Source organism: Herpailurus yagouaroundi, unplaced genomic scaffold (assembly GCF_014898765.1).
Source record: "Herpailurus yagouaroundi ecotype Mexico unplaced genomic scaffold, PumYag 180, whole genome shotgun sequence".
NCBI classification, from domain to species: domain Eukaryota; kingdom Metazoa; phylum Chordata; class Mammalia; order Carnivora; family Felidae; genus Herpailurus; species Herpailurus yagouaroundi.
Window position 1 is genome coordinate 6,918,787 of NW_024412411.1, and position 17,866 is coordinate 6,936,652.

Here is a 17,866-nt window from a genome sequence, read left to right on the forward strand (position 1 = left end):
CAAAAATAAATAAATGTAAAAAAAAAAATTTTTTTAAGTGGGATAATAAAAGCACCTGTACCTCTGGGGCGCCTGGGTGGCGCAGTCGGTTAAGCGTCCGACTTCAGCCAGGTCACAATCTCGCGGTCCGTGAGTTCGAGCCCCGCGTCGGGCTCTGGGCTGATGGCTCAGAGCCTGGAGCCTGTTTCCGATTCTGTGTCTCCCTCTCTCTCTGCCCCTCCCCCGTTCATGCTCTGTCTCTCTCTGTCCCAAAAATAAAAAAAAAAAAAAGTTGAAAAAAAAATTAAAAAAAAAAAGCACCTGTACCTCATAAGGTAGTTAAGAAAATTATATGCATAGTTATATGTATAATGTATATAAAGACAGGGCTGATACAGAGAATGCCTTAGTCAAGTTCAGTTTCCATTTCCACATGGCCTTTTACTTGCCTACTGTAGCAAATTCAGTATTTCTGAGAGTCTGCTGAGAAAAAAGAAAATCAGCTTTTTCCAATCTATCATGCAGGATGACAGAAACCAAGTGAAACTGCTAACAAGAACACTGGGCTTTGTGGTCACAAACTAAAGTTTAGTCCCTAATTAGCCAAGTGATCCTGAATAGCTTTTCTATCTTAAAAGTGCTATAATGGTATAAAAAGTCCAAGTATACATCTGTAATTATAAATCAGCTTCACAAATAAATACCCTGGTGTCTGAAAACTAAAAATTGAGAGTCAGTAAGTATAAGAAATTACCTGATCCAAGTGCAAGAAGCAGAAATCCCTTGAAATGCATTCAATCTTTGCCCTATTAAATATTTGCCAGAAACTCTAACTGTACATTTTCTTACTCATTTCATGTTTATATTCTCAACAAAAGTCAAACAAAAATAAGAACTGTTAAGACTCGTTTTTTACCAGTTTTAATTTAAAAAAATTTTTTCTCATTAATGGTTTTAGTCAAGAATGAGAGCACAATAATATAGAAAACCTAGATTTATTTGTTTGTTTATTTGTTAAAGACAAAACAATTATCCTCTGAAGTACTCTGAGGACTTCATCCCAATTTCATTTGGTTAGGGAAACCGACCTAAGAGGTTACAAATTAGAGGATATAACCTAAGAGGTTATAACAAAAGAGACTGGTGAAACATGGTGAAAGGAGTAAAAGCTAGTCAGAAGCATTTGTTAATGGCAGTAGATGTGGCCAGAATGTTTCCCAAGAGGCTCCCTAAAGATGCCTGAATGAACTGATCTAGGCCCCAAATTAGTCAAAAGACCCTTACCCTGGGGGAGAACAAGCAGAGGCCAGGATGTGAGATCCCTTTGTCTTTGTTTTTAAAGGGTAAGGGGATCCTTAGGCTCTAAAAGGATGTATCTTAGTCTCAGCCTCCCTCCTTCCCATCCAGTCCACCTTCGTAGGCCTCCCAGGTGACAGAGACGCATATAATGAAGGCAGGAACTACAGGCCTATTCAGAGGGTACTTGCACAAAGAAAGTTTTAGCATAGATGATAAACTACAAATACCCTCTTGGTTAAGTTAATTCACCTTTGTTAATAAAGGTCACAGTCTCTTCTGCTGGTGACAACTTTTTGTGTCAGTATAGTCTGTCTCAAAAAAGAACTGGTTCAGGTAAGTTTTGGAGAAGAAAAAGACTTTCATCAACACCCACTCCACAGTAGAAGAGGCACCAAGTTCTTTCCTACAGTTATGAGCAGAATCTGAAAAACAAAAGATTTATAGTGTTTATAATAGTAATAGTAGCTGTAATTTATTGACTGACTAGTCAAGAGTGCCAGAGAACTTAGATATATTATATCTTAGTCTTTGCAACAATCCTGCCAGGTAGTTTATCAACCCCATTTTCAGATGAGGAAACTGAGGATTAGAGAAATTATATGCCTTTATCCAAAGGCACAGAGGCCGGCATGTGGTAGAGCTGTGATTCTACCCTGTCCCCTTCATTCCATCTCAGGCATTGAGAGGTCCTTGTTCCATTATCTTGAAAATTTTAATGGTTGCATAAACACTCTAATTATTCCTTCTCCACTCCTTAATTTCAAATGATTAAAAATTTACAGACATTGTTTGGAATTCAGGTCAATTATCCAGATGAAGAACTTGTATAAACTTTATGAATAAACTATCTCTCCACTCCAGCTGTAGCATAAAATGAATAGAAAACAAATCATCAGCTCATTAGAAAGTTTGTGTCTATTTTATGGTTATTTCACCATAAAATTACATTACAAAGAATCCTAAGAATTCTCATCAGTGAATTGCAGTAACATCTCATTTGTGTAACCATGAGTGACATAACAAATGAGTTTCTCATAATCCTTATTAATAGAGTGGTTGGTACTCTCTGAGTAGTCTATTTTTCAAGAAGAAAGATGTGAAAGCCAGAAGATCAAAAAATGTTTTCCAGTTTCAATAAAAGTAACTATGTAAGCATTACTGAACTGAAAAAGTCAACATACTATAAAGAACATGACAAGTAGAAAAGTGAAAAGGAAAGGAGACTTAAGTTGGCACCAAAAGATTTCCCATACAGTATAACAGTGAAGTACTGATATCTGGAATTGTGAGATCTGAAAATTAAAGTTAACAGAGCTGCAGCAATATGAACACATAATTTTAGCTAACTGCCAAGGAGACAATGCTGGTTTTAGACTATATAGCTACTAATGACAGAAATAAATACTGTGGAAATAAAAGTTAAGTATTTAAAGGAAGAGGTATAAATCACAAAACTCCTAAGACATTATTTTCTGATAGTTCCACTGGCAGCATCTGAGAGGAAAGCAGAGATTCATTACCATTTTTCATGGTTAGTATAAGAAGATATGTCCACAGTGGCAATAATTTGGAAGGTAAATGCAACTTGGAAAAAGGAGGGTTCTCACAACCCAAATGGATGACTCACAGTAGTATGAGTCAAACCAAAATATATAAATCTTGCCACATTATTACTATATGCTTTAAGAAAATAAAGGACCTGGGCAAAGTAACATCTCAAAGACTGGAAGACAGACAGCATTCAAGAAAATGCCATCAGGTCAGAACTAGAAGGACATTGTAGAGGGAGAAAAGAGACAACAATTTTAAATATTTTTTTTTTCAACGTTTATTTATTTTTGGGACAGAGAGAGACCAAGCATGAACGGGGGAGGGGCAGAGATAGAGGGAGACACAGAATCGGAAACAGGCTCCAGGCCTGACGCGGGGCTCGAACTCCCGGACCGCGAGATCGTGACCTGGCTGAAGTCGGACGCTTAACCAACCGCGCCACCCAGGCGCCCCAACAATTTTAACAATGTAAAAATCTTAAAGCTTAAAGGAAGGCTTACTAGGATTACTAGTCTTGGAGCTCTGTATGGTATGAACTAACTATATATGACCTTCAGCTACTATCCAATACACAGTTGAGATACTCAAGCTGGCAAAGAACAATATATTTCTCAGAGTAACATGCAGCAAAGTCATGGACAAACTTTATGCAAAGCTCTCGAGAACATGTCAGGGAAAATTGGCTGTGAGCTCTTATGTCACTCAGGAAAAGCAGGTATGGGGGCACCTGATGGCTCAGTCAGTTGAGCGTTTGACTCTTGATTTCAGCTCAGGTCATGATCCCAGGCTCGTGGGATTGAGCCCTTCATCAGGCTCTGCATTGAGCATGGAGCCTGCTTAGGATTCTCTCTCTCCCTCTGCCCTTCTCCCTTGTGCTCTCTCTCACGTACACTTTTAAAAAGAAAAGAAAAGAAAAGAAAAGCAGGTATGTGGCAACTTGGGAAATGACTGTTTCTGGACAACTGTACATGGGCTTAACAGTTTGGCAAATCAGTCCTGAACACTAAGGTACCCAGGACCTTGGTCCTCCATTATTTTCAGAAGGACAGAGGCCAATACACGATTATGATTAAAAGCTTAAATGCAGTTTGGAATTACTTCTACTTCTGCCCTAAACTGAATAGCAGTGAGTTGCAGCAAATCTCTGCTTTGTTTTTTCTGATGAATGTGTTACGGTTTCAAACACCACAAGTGGGAAAAGATGACACACCGGGACATGATCTTACTCTGCTGCTCCCACCTGAACCAACCAGGGAGCTCTTGATTTCTGAATAACGGGCTAATGGCCTCCTCCTGAGTTCACTGAAGATGAGTGATTATTCTTCCATGCCTCAATGCCTAGCACTACCCAATGTCTAGCACAATGCATATACTTAATATGGGATAAGTGCTCAGTAAATGTTAACCTGAATATCGCTGTTTGCAGACCTTGATTTCTTAGGGGAAAAAACCACTTAAGTCTCAATAATTTCAGAAATGGGTAACATTTTTCCAAACTGCTAATTTTATAGAGTTCTCCTGAATCAGGAAAATAAAAACTAATTATTTCACAAGATTCAGTGACAAGGGAAAAAATAAACTACTTACCCCACAGCAGCATAAATCATTTTCAGTGATCAACATCTGCATCCTCAAACTGTCCAGCAACTGTTGGTGTAGTATCTACCTCCATCCCATCTGAAGGAAAAAATCAACTGCTGAGCAACAGTCCACTGAGCTCTTCAGACAGGTAAAGGTTCAACCTACACATCACCGGAAGGAAGTTAGTGCCCTCTGTTGGTAACAACTATTTCTTTCTCTTCTGAAAAAGTAACCAGGAACAAACCAAGAAAGAAAAATGCCACCTGTACATTTAACATTTACTTTGTAAATTTTCAACATCAACACAAAAAGAACACTAGGTAAGAACTTTTGAATGTGGTAAGCACCAACTGTTCACTCTTCACAGAACTGTGCTGGCTATTTACTGTGTAACTTATTACTATTAAAGGTATAAAAGTCCTATCCTTACAAAGCTTATGACATAATTTTGAGAAAAGACAACATAAGTAGAGTGAGATTCTCATTTCATAGGGAAAAAAGAGTGTCGGGTAGAGGGGAAAACCGGGACAAAGTCCCTCTGGAAAGAGTTGTTTATAGCTGCTTTCTCTACTTCCTCACCTCCCATTCACCCTTAAGTCTTTAGCCCACAACAAACTGGCTTCTGCCTGAGTCCCCTGGCATCTGGACATGAAGCTAGGCATACAAATGCAATATGTATCTAAAATTAACTCATTATTGGGGCGCCTGGGTGGCTCAGCTGGTTGAGCGACGGACTTCCACTGAGGTCATGATCTCATAGTTTGTGAGTTCGAGCCCCGCATCAGGCTCTATGCTGACAGCTGGGAGCCTGGAGCCTGCTTCGAATTCTGTGTCTCCCGCTCTCTCTGCCCCTCCCCTGTCATGCTGTGTGTGTGTGTGTGTTTGTGTGTGTGTGTGTGTGTGTGTGTGTGTCTCAATAATAAATAAACATTGAAAAACAATTTTTTTTAATTAAATTAAATTAACTCATCATCTTTCCACATAGAAAGGTTTCTCAGAGCACCTGGGTGGCTCAGTCGGTTAAGCGAATGACTTGGTTTCGGCTCAGGTCATGTTCTTATGGTTCATAGCCCTGTGTTGGGCTCTGGGATTGTCTCTCTCTCTACCCCTCTCTCTGCCCCTCCTGTTCACGCTGTCTCTGTCTCTCTCAAAATAAAGAAACAAACTTAAAATTAAAACGTTTCTGTTGGGGCGCCTGGCTGGCTCAGTTGGTAGAGCATGTGACTCTTAATCTCAGGGTCTTGGGGTCGTGAGTTCAAGCCCCACACTGGGTGTGGAGTCTACTTAAAATAATTAAAAAAAAAAAAAAAAAAGAAGAAATGTTTTTCTTTCCGAATAGTCTTACTAAAGGATACCTCTCACCTGTGTAATCCAGAAACTCCTACCACATCTCTAACTTCTGTTGTTTCTCTCCCTTAAACATCTCTCAAATCTGTTAAGTCTTGTGACATTCACTGCTACTACCAAATGCAGGCCACGATCTCTCATCTAATTTAAATCATAAGCTACTTAACAGAGTTTCTCTTCTATCTTCCAGTATTTCCCTCTGCAATTAATTTTCCCTATCAGAGCCAGGATCACCTTCTGAAACAATCAAAATAAAATTCTTCACATTCTCACTGATCTAAGCATAACACTGAAAGTCTTTAACACAGCTTTCAAGTTCCTCTAAGATATAGCACAGTTCACTAATCTACCTTTACCTGTACCTGTAACAACTCGCCTTCACAGAGTTCCAGACATAAATGAACCACTTTCAGTCCCCCAGAGATGCATAATCTCTTGAACTTTTGCACATGGCTGATCCTGTTACCCACCTCTCCCCTCTACCTGTATGCAATTCCCCTTCACTCAGGTCACTTTTATTCCTCTTTCAGATCTTGGCTTGGATGTCACTTACTCCATGAAGCTTGAATCCAGAATCTCTCTCTATCCAGGCTGGGTGAAGAGTTCAAACTCTGATTCCACAGCTTCTCAAGCTTCCCCTATAACTCAATGCTATATCACAATGTACTATAACCGCCTAATTAGTTCATTTATTTTTCTCTACAGAAGAATGCCACTGATAGGAAGACAGTAATCTCATCTCTTTTGAGCACCGCTGTATTCTCTGTACCCGGCATAGCAGTTCAATAAACACTTCTTACATAAATGAGCACACGAAGCACTGAAATGCCACAAGTAGATAGTGTATATTTAAATGGCAAGGATTGAAATTTACCAAGACAGCAAATTTCAGGTGTTCTCACCACAAAAAAAGGGTAACTATATGAGGAGATACATACGTTAATCAGCTTAACTGTAGGAATTATTTCACTATATATATCAAAACATCTATGGGGCGGTTAGATGGTTCAGTCAGTTATGTGTTTAACTTCGGCTCGGGTCATGACCTCATGGTTCATGGGTTCAAGCCCTGCATTGGCCTCCGCACTCGCAGCATGGAGCCTGCTTGGGATTCTCTCTCTCTGCCATTTCCCTACACACTCTCTCTCAAAAATAAATAAACTTAAAAATTTTTTTTAAGTAAAAATAAAATAAAAACATCCTGTGGCATATCTGAAATATATAGTTATTATTTAAAATTTTTTTAAAACAAATCAAATTTAAAAAAAGAAGTGCATAGGTCAAACTAAATAAATAAATAAATGGCAAAAAGAGTGACATGGCTACTTAGAGGACTTTAAAAGATGGGGAATTGTACAGGCTGAAGAAGTTTTATATATAGGCAACTCTCAATATAATAATAAGGCTTAGGAACAAAGGCCAAAATCTCATTTTAGCAAAAAGTGTTTGTGATCTTAAAATCATTTGCTATAAAGCATTAAATAAGGAATTTTACAATTAAAAAAACCCCTTCAGTGACGAAAGCCTTTTCAATGTCTAAGGACATCCTCCCATCAATCACTGTAATAAAAAAAAAAGTAACATCTTGGGGTGCCTGGGTGGCTTAGTCGGTTAAGTGTCCAACTCTTAATCTCAGCTCAGGTCTTGATCTCAGGGTTGTGAGTTAAAGCCCCACACAGTGGGCTCCATGCTGGGCATGAAGCCTACTTTAAGAGAAAAAAAAGGTAAGATCTTGAATTCTTTCAGCTAAGAGTTTGGTAGAGCACTAGAAATCATCTGAACCATCTCACCCTACAGCCTATGTTAGAGGCTCACCAACTAGGATTTAAAATGGAGAGTAAGAATACATAAGGAGTAACAGTGTGACCCAAAGCCTAAAGTTTTCCAAATTAAAATATCCCAGACTTCAGGACCCCCAGGTCAACATGCTATGTGCATGAGGATATTGATCACAACATTATGACAGAAACTTACACGTACCACTGAAAGAAAAATTATGCTCTCTTTAAGAATGTTCTGCATCACTAAAAATTAGAAGTGGTAAGACTTTATAGCAACACAAAATACCAGTATATATTAAATACAAGTAAGATGCAAGAAATGCTTATAACAGGGCCTGGTATATTCTTTTTCCTATTAGCTCATTTAATCCTCTTACCACCTATTAGCTATTTGACCTCAAGCAAGTTATATGATCTTTTGTGCTTAAGTTTCTTCACCAGTAAAATAGGGATCACAATAGCATTCTTGGAAGGATTAAATGAGTACATATGTGTAATGTGCTTAAATCAGGGTCTGGTACATAAGAGCAGTACCTGAATGTTCTATTGAGAGTAGTAGGAACAACACTGGAGGTATTTGGGGCAAAGGCAAAGTTGAGGTGACCACAGAGTGTTCTCAAGATTAACATGGCACAGTGAGCTGGAGGCAAGGATGATCGAGGCAAAAGATCTACTACTATAAATCCAGCGTGAGAAGACAAGGGCCTAGGATTGAAGGGTAATGGTAATAGCAAGGAAATATGAAAGTCATTTATTTTATTAATGTTTATTTATTTGTGAGAGAGAGAGAGAGAGAGAGTGAGCGCAGAGGAAGGGCAGAGAGAGAGGGAGACACAGAATCCGAAGTGGGCTCCAGGCTCTGAGCTGCAAGCACAGAGCCCCACGTGGGGCTTGAACTCACAAACTGTGAGATCATGACTGAGCTGAAGTCAGACACTTAACCGACTGAGCCACCCGGGCGCCCCATTTTTGGTTTTTTTTTGTTTTTTAATGTTTATTTATTGAAAGTCATTTAAATGAAAAATCCATGGATCTCAGTATTGCACTAGAGCAAGGAATAAGAAATAAAGGCTGCACCAAAAGAATACTTCAATATTCTGACTGAAATAGGCACTCAGAAAAGCAAACCAGTCTAACAGGGGAAATATTTACAAAGAAGCTTACAAAGTAGAGACAACTGAAACAAATTTGAAAGCCTCTTGATTAAGGTCCAGATATTTGTCACAAAACAAGAACCCAAGTGTACTGAATGCTGCCTAGCCCTTTAAATCAAGTGAATATCCTAGTTTTGCATATAATCACATAGGAATTCATTTTAAAAATAAAAATAGCAGCACTGATATGTACACACACATATATATACACACAAGCAAACAAAAAAAGACTGGAATGATATGCAACAGAAAAATTAATGTCTTTCAATTATAATTACACTTGATTTTTCATTTCTTCTTTGCCGGTGAAAAACGTTTAAAAATGTTTTGACTGTGAACAGACTATTTTTGTAGTTGGGGGAAAAAACTAAAAAAGTTGCACAAGTCTGAGATTTTTCTGTCTTAACAGTTTCCAAAAGAACGTGTATCTCTCTCCATAGCTTCCCTCATTGCCCAAATGACCATCTGACTATTCACACTGAAAGAAAGAAGGATACTCACCTTCATAATCTCTTATTGAATCTTCTGTCCGAACTCCAGCCATGTTGTATTGGCTGCTCACAGACTGAGAAAGCATTCCTTCTAATCTCTCCAATGTGGCTTGGCCTTCTGCTGTTAAATGGGACAATCCTTCTTCATAGGTGTAAAATGTAGGGATGTCTCCCTGCCCTTGTTCTAAAAAAATAAAATGCTTTTAAACTATTATAAAACAATTAGAAAAAAATGGATAATCAATAATGCATTTATTGAAGATAGGTACAGTTTAAAAAGGCTTCCAGGAAAATATTTTTCAATATTCGTTTAATACACATATGTAGGTCATCTGTTGAAAACAGAAATACAAAGAAAATGTATCTACCCTCTAGGATGAGAAGGGATTCCAAAAGATAATGGGTCAGTAAACAGCAATTCTTAAAAAAATCAAATGTCCAGGCACTAGAAGGCAAAGAGGGTGTTCCTAAGGCAAAGAGTCTTATATTATCCTGAGGTGGGAATCTTATAGATGAGTGCAAATTAATTTGGTATTAATTTGTACTGATGGTTCTTTCGGGATTAAAATATATGCTCCTTTTAAAAACTCAGAAATTCTGGCAAATATAAAAAGGATAAAAAAATAAAATCACTAAAAAATCTCAGTGAAGATGGGAATGTATTCAGATATATGAAGGAGAATTCCAGAACCGAGTTTGCCTCAGGCCAGGAAGTGGCTACACATGGAGGAAAGCGCCTTGGACAGCCAGATCGGTGGAGATGAGAGCAGTGGGGAAAAAGAAAACAGAACAGCAAGCACCTCAAGTTACATGAATCTACCAGGCTAGTGATTGCATTCTGGTCTGGGGAGGCAAAGAAAAATGCTCTTAGATAAGTGAAATATGGTTCTGGGGGGAAAAATGACTTGGGAAATGAGCTGTTTGAAGGAGTATATTAAGGGAAGATGTAAGTAATACAGGTTTCAAGTGGTGGAGGGAGAAAGCTTATTCTTTGGGAGCATCTGCATCAATTTAAAAGACTCTCCCAACCCCAACTTTCCTATCTACCATTTCCTTTCCTTCCATTTATCTCTATCCATTTTCTGACCCCAATAATATCTGCTTTCTACCCTTAAGCTTGGAAATTCCACAGTTTTTCCAAGTTGACTTTGACATGAATCGTGCCATTCACTTTTATTAATAACCACACTATCTGGGTATTTAACAGAGATCTAAAGAACTATAATCTCATACCTGTAGTACAAACAAATGCTTAAAATGAAAACACCACATTTAAAAAAATCCATTTCACTAACCATGTGCTTCCACATCATATTCTTCTCCATCGTAATCATCTGAATCTTCATCCTCAGGATCTGGATGCAAAGCCTGGCATTCACACATTGCAGTGAACATTGCCTCCACTGAACAAGGAAATTAAATTGTAATGAACATTCTTTTCTGGCCTGTATACAGTAAAATTTTAGTAATATAACCACCAGTCCAAATAAATTCAATGAGTAGACAAGAAATATACCAGAATCACACTATTTACAAAACCTGCCAAATTCCAAGGAGATCAATCTTGAAAAGTGCTTGATGGCAATGGACAAGTTACAAAATAAGAGTTCATTTCAAGATAATGTTGAGATCTCTTCATGCCTGGCTGGATTTTCTGAGAAAAAGAGCCAAAGTCCTGGTCAGACTGCTGCTAAATCAGGGTGAAGCCCCTTTCAGTTAATAGGGCTCTTTCCAGCTATCCTTGCATCATTCACTTTGGAATCGCCAGGATTCCTTGCCCTCTATCTGGTAAGATTCAAAGTCAACAGCATCATGTCAATAAAAATAACCAGATTTCTCCATTCACAAAACACACCAAATAATATGGTGTCTCCTATGCTCTCACTACATTTACAGTCTTCGATATTAATAGGTATCGGGTCCTCAGTGATATGATAGATGTTAAAATGAAGAAAAGGCAATAGAACAGAGGTAATGAGGGTAAAGGTAAATGGGGTGTGGGGAGTATTTGATACATAAAGGGAAAAGAATCAATTCTATAGAATACTCACATGCTGACTTATCATTAGGCACAAATCTAAATTCAGCAATAGGTTCAACATCATCATCACTGTCGTCTTCTTCTTCCTCAGCAACAGATTCTTTTGATTCCTCTAGAAAGGGAATAAAAATAACTTTTTAAATCATGTTTAGGGGTGCCTGGGTGGCTCAGTCGGTTACGTGTCTGACTCTTGATTTCGGCTAAGGTCATGATCTCACTGTTCCTGAGATCGAGCCCCATGTAGGGCTCTGTGCTGTCGGCGTGGAGCCTGCTTGGGATCCTTTCTCTCCCTCTATCTCTGACCCCTCCCCCCACTCATGCACAAGCACTTTCTCTCTCTGTCAAAATATATAAACACTTATTTATATTTTTATTTTTTTAAATGTTTGTTTATTTTTGAGAAAACACCAGCAGGGGAGGGGCAGAGAGAGAGGGGGAAAGAGGATCTGAAATGGGCTCCGTGCTGACAGCAGAGAGTCCAATGCAGGTCTTGAACTCACAAACCTTGAGATCATGACCTGAGCCGAAGTTGGATGCTCAACCAACTGAGCTATCCAGGAACCCCCATAAATAAAATATTTTAATTTGTTCACTTGTTTTGGAAAAAAAAGAAGCCTAAAATAATTTCTTAAAGGATGTTTACTGATGTATCAAATACTGCAGTTGTTTTTACATCAAATGATAAGAACTTGGTTATTTTAGAACTAAAAGACTGTGGACTGCCTTTCTGATCTAGTCACACTGTACTTCACTGAGCCCTAGGGATTCTAAGCTTCCTTCGAGGTCATGGTGGGGGTGAGGAGACCCAAACAGTCAGGCCTCTAACTAGTATAGTTCTATTGTTACCGGTTTCTTTTACCTTTCGCCATGAACCAAAGGGTTCAGTAGCAGTTTGTAATCCACTGATGTGATTTATCACTAATAATTTACAGGTGAGAAAACTAAGGCCCATACAAGTTAACTAATCCAACAGATAAATTACCAAAGTCTATAGGCAAGGAAAAAAAATACAAATGTTCAATAAAGAGAACTAGAACATGATGCTGGTAGAAGCAGAAATTGCTACAACTATGCTGGAGGTGTGTATATCCTACTACCCAACAATTCCTCATCTAAGTATATATTATGTACACAAGGAGTTTGTACATAAATGTTTACTGAAGTACTATATGTACTAGTGAAAATTTAAAAAATAAATGTTGATAATAAAAAGAAAACAGATGTATTGTTATCTGGTCATATTTTATACATGGACTGCAATTTAAAAGAACAAATATTTATATGTATCAAAATGCACAAAGGGGTGCCTGACTCAGTTAAGCGACCAACTCTCATTTTCGGCTCGAGTCATGATCTCACAGTTGTGAGCCCTGCATGATCTCACAGATCTGTGAGTCATGATCTCACAGATTGAGCCCTGCATCGGGCTCTGCACTAACACCTTGAGATTCTCTTTCTCCCTCTCTCTCTGCAGCCCCCCGCCCCTGCTCTCTCTCTCTCTCAAAACTAAATATAATAACATTAAAAAAAATGCACAGATTAAATAATGCAACTGGGTGAAAAAACTAGTTCCAGAATGTATATAAATAATACCACTTACAAGTTAAAATCTTAAACACAAAATAAAATCATTACATTGCCTATGGATTTGTACATATTCAGTAAAAATCTAAAAACTTAGAAGGGAAGGACACATACCACCTTTAGGATAATGTTTAACTCGGGAGACAGAGTAGGAAACAAAATGGGGAAGGTACGAAAAGGATTCCAACAGTACTGTCTTATTTCTTTAAAAGTTATGAAAAAAATGTTAGAATTTATGCTAAATAATAAATATTGAAAAATTTCATTACTCTCTGCACATTTCAATGTTTAAATTATTTTATAATTTAAAAAATTATGGGGCGCCTGGGTGGCTCAGCTGGTTGGGCATCTGACTTCAGCTCAGGTCATGATCTCACAGCTCATTGAGTTCGAGCCCCGCGTCAGGCTCTGTGCTGACAGCTAGGAGCCCGCAGCCTGCTTCAGATTCTGTGCCTCCCTCTCTCTCTGCCCCAACCTACTCGTATTCTGCCTCTGTCTCTCTCAAAAATAAATAAACATCAAAAAAATTAAAAAAAAAAAAATCATGTCAGGAGTGCCTGGTTGGTTCAGTGTGTGGAGCATGCAACTCTTGGTCTTGGGGCTTTAAGTTCGAGCCCCACATCGGGTGTAAAGATTACTTAATAAAATCTTGGGGTGCCTCAGTTGGTTGAGTGTCCCACTTCAGCTCAGGTCATGATCTTATGGTTTGTGAGTTTGAGCCCTGCATCAGGCTCTGTGCTGACAGCTCAGAGGGTGGAGCCTGCTTCAGATTCTGTATGTCTCTCTCTCTGCCCCTCCCTGCTCCACTGTCTCTCTCTCTCAAAAGTAAATAAACAAAAAATAATAAGAAGAAAGTCAAACTAACACAATATAGTATAAAACTTCTCATTTACACTTACAAAAATTAACAAGTTTTAATTTCGTGCCTAATTTGTTTCTTGTTTGGAATTTTTACAATCCATTGTCCACAACCCCCCAAATGGATTTTCTTCTCTTTCTTACACCTTCTTTCATCACCTTCACTAGATTTTTATGAACCTTTGTAGGGATTTCCAACAGCAAAAAACGTGGGAATCTTGTACCACAGGACTTTTCAACCTTGGCACTACGGACACTTGGACTGGGTAATTTCTGGTTGTGGGAGGCTGTCCTGTGCCATGTGGGATCTCTGGCCTCTGAACTACTAGATGCCAATAGCACTCCTCCCCTTTGCCAGTCATGAAAATCAAAATGTCATTGCGTAATGGGGCCAGGGGGACACAACTCTGTCTGCCACTTAGAACCACTTCTGTAATAAAATGAAACAAAAAAAAACCCAGCTTCTACACTAAACTCATGGAAGCACAAAGTATACTGATCCAAGCCTCTAAGCATGCCAAATGTAAATGCCTTTACAAAAACAAAGAATAAACAGTTAAACGCAAGAGGAAAAATTAGAAATATAAATCCACAATAACTGAATAATTCTAAATGCAAACATATAGAAGGTAAAAAACCAGTGCCCAAATTATTTTACTGAGCTGAAATTTTGCTTAATAAACTATTATCCAAAATAGGTCAATCGTTTGAATATTATCTTATGATCAAAGACTGCTTTTTAAATATATGTAATATTCTCCCAAAGGAAGCTCAAGATTAAATTACACCATACATACCTCCAAATTTGGCATTCACCATAACATACAAATGCTCTCGTGGATAGGCATTTAGGTCCCTGGACACCGCATGCAAGCTAATAGTGGGGTACTCCAGTGAGAATCCTAATCCAGAGCCATCTAACCAAGACAGGCGGCTGAAAAACACGTATAAGGAAGATGATTTTAAGAAATCAAATCTTAATTTAAGCCTAAAGTTTATAAAGGTTCATCTTGGACACTTTATGCATGTGGAATAAATTCAAGCTTGGTGTTTAGAAATATTCCTAAAATAAAATTCAGCAGCAGGAACTGAATTTCTTTAAAACGAGAACTGTTAAGTTCTCTCCTCTAGGTAAAAATTCAAAGAGTTGAAATGTAATTTCTTAAGTCACATGTGTTTCTATGCGTTCCCTCTGGTTGTATCTAGAATGTCTTCTGGTGCCTTCCTTTTGCAAATCCTCTTCAATTGGTTAAGTCCCAGCTCCTCCTTGAGCCCTCCTCCAGTTACTCCTGTCCATAATGATCTTTTTCTGAACTGCACTTATGTCCAATAATACGCCACTGAGCACTTAACTCCGTGGCAATGAATCTCGTATGTACCCTGACAGAATGTGAGCTATGACAGAATGTGTCATATTTCTTTATGTCACATTCTTCAAAACCACTAGCATAGTGTCCAGCATGTAAGTATGCAATAAACACTTGGGAGCCACTAATTTCTCCACTAACCCTACGTTAAATGGTGAATACATAAAATGGCTGTAATCAAACTTACCACTAGTTAGAAAATACATATCCCACGGAAAGACTGTATGAAGCCTTTCATTTATTCTGTAGCTTTAAAAGAAAGATACAAATAAGCAAGGTCTAGTTTTCCCTCAAAAATGGCCAAAAGGAAATATTTTATTGGTATAATAAAGGAAACATATCACCAAAATCAGTATATTGAATTTTGAGTAAAGGCAGGATAATTTTTTGGCAATACTTCACCCATCTGGAGCTGCACCACTTAGCAGGGAAAAAAAAAAAAAGGAGCAAAAGATCCTTAAGAAACCACACAGAAAAAAGTTAATATGATAAAAGTTAATGCAATATACTGGTTGCCCAGGGCTGGAGGGAAATACAGATTAACTGCTAACAAGTGCCAGTTTCTTAAGGGGTGATGAAAATACTCTAAAATCGATTGTGGTGATGGTTGCACAGCTCTGCAAAGAGACTAACAACCCCTGAACTGTATACTATGTAGATTATCTCAATAAAGCTTTTATTAAAAAAAAATAATAATAAATGACAATAATGCCCCCACATCTTCTATTTCCTATACAATTTTTACAAGCCTGGTTGTTCAACTTCTAACCAAGCAAAAACAAATACAATAAATGAACCTAGGACTCCCTTGGGCAAGAACAATGACAGTGCAGCAGTCTGAGATCATGCACATTTCCATCCAACATGCTTAGCAAAAAGGAAAGGAAAGGAAAAAGGAAACCTGGGAGTCTTAAAATCATAAATCTTAAGAAGCTTAAAAAGGTAAAAGCTCTAGAAATGATTTTCTAGAATGATTCATACCACTAGTTCCAAAGAAATAGATTTTGTTTTTGTAATTAGATTGTGGTGCTGTATGTGCCTTTCCTGTCCACTGCTTTTCTCTTCAAGGAAGATGCAGATGAAATAGTGCTCCTATCAAACAAGTATTACCAGTCCCTTACTAAACCTCTATTATTTTAAGCAAATAAACTCCCTTTCCTCACCTCAACAATCCCCCAGAAATTATCACAATAAGGAAAGTAGTGCTCCAAATTTGGGTGTCCAAAATGATTTCAAATATTTAGAGCCACAAAATTTTAATGACTCAATTAGCAGATGGAAAAACTGAAATATAAAACAGACTCAGTGCCTATCAAATTATGGTCTTTATTTTAAAAAGCACATAATAATTGCTCTGTAGTTCCTTATACCTGGACATGGATATGTACTCTACAGAAGAGAAGCCAAGTTCCACTTAAAAGAAACATCTACTCTGATCACTATGTTCTTACTCACTTTTCACATTTTCTAGGAGAAAAGGTCATGATCTCACGGTTCAAAGATTCGAGCCCCACGTCGGGCTCTGTGCTGACAGCTCAGAGCCTGGAGCCTGCTTCTGATTCTGTGTCTCCCTCTCTCTCTGCCCCTCTCCTGCTCTGTCTCTCTTGGTCTCTCAAAAAAAAATTTAAAAAACATTAAAAAAATTTTTTTAATAAAAAAAAGATAGTAAATGCAAAGGAATGTTTTGCTAATTTCCAATGCTTTTGGAAGTATGATCATAAAGTATGCCTTTATTCCTGGCATGAGGTGAAAAACAGGATACAAACATAAAAGAGCAAAGTCTTGAATTTGGGATGACTTACTTAAATGATTTAAAATTAACTTTGGCAGGGCGCCTGGGTGGCTCAGTCGGTTAAGCGTCCAACTTCAGCTCAGGTCATGATTTCACGGTTCGTTGAGTTCAAGCCCTGCGTCGGGCTCTGTGCTGACAGCTCAGAGCATGGAGCCTGCTTCCATTCTGTGTCTCCCTCTCTCTCTGCCCCTTCCCTGCTCATGCTCTGTCTCTCTCTGTCTCAAAAATAAATAAACATCTAAAAAAATTTTTTTTAAATTAACTTTGGCATAAAATATAATTTAATTACCTACTTTATTTTACCTGTTTAAAATGATCCATTTTGAATGATTCATGCCTCTGATCTCTTCCTTACTTAGGTAAAAAAGTCAACTTCCTATGAAAACTAAACTTTGAAAATAAGCTTGAGAGTTCCATATCTCTCAGTACACATCTGAGAAACGACCTAAAACCAAATAAGACCCTACGCCTCTTTGCCTAAAATCCTAAAATAATTTTCCCAAAGCCCCTGGGCTATAAAGCCGAGCTCATGGAACATGGCTCTCTTCTTCTCCATCCTGATTATTTTTCCACTCTTTTCCACTTATTCATTCAGATGAAGAACTGCTAGATGGTATGGGTGTGTGTGTGTGTGTTTCATATCCTGGCACACACAATATGGTTTCTCACTCTTGCCTCTGAGCATCCTGTTTCTTATTTACTTTTCCCCTTAGTCCACCTCATTCACTCGGCTGTTAACCCTCATTTGTCAAATCTTCTAGTGAACCTTCCTAGTTTGTTGAGGCCTTGATTCTGCTATCAAAACTTGGAAATGCTAGGTAGGAAAGAACAAAAAAGTGGAAAGAGACCAAGGAGGTAATGCCAACCAAGAGTAAAGAGGGATGAACGTAGGTGTTCATGGTACTCATAATACTCTATTCTTTTTTTTTTTTAATTTTTTTTTCAACATTTATTTATTTTGGGGACAGAGAGAGACAGAGCATGAACGGAGGAGGGGGCAGAGAGAGAGGGAGACACAGAATCGGAAACAGGCTCCAGGCT

The 17,866-nt window shown here is 38.2% G+C and overlaps 1 protein-coding gene across 1 annotated transcript in view; it reads right to left on the reverse strand.

Annotated features, from left to right (window-relative positions):
• Positions 1–955: 955 nt before the first annotated feature.
• The window catches only part of CLNS1A (chloride nucleotide-sensitive channel 1A), a 19,276-nt gene continuing 2,365 nt past the window's right edge, over positions 956–17,866 (reverse strand). Inside the window, exons 2-7 of the mRNA XM_040489455.1 lie at positions 14,464–14,600; positions 11,235–11,336; positions 10,479–10,586; positions 9,194–9,367; positions 4,417–4,506; positions 956–1,700 (exon numbers count right to left, since the gene is read on the reverse strand). Coding sequence (XP_040345389.1) covers positions 4,439–4,506; positions 9,194–9,367; positions 10,479–10,586; positions 11,235–11,336; positions 14,464–14,600 — 589 coding nt within the window. The 3' untranslated portion in view covers positions 956–1,700; positions 4,417–4,438. The remainder of the gene's footprint in view (positions 1,701–4,416; positions 4,507–9,193; positions 9,368–10,478; positions 10,587–11,234; positions 11,337–14,463; positions 14,601–17,866) is intronic.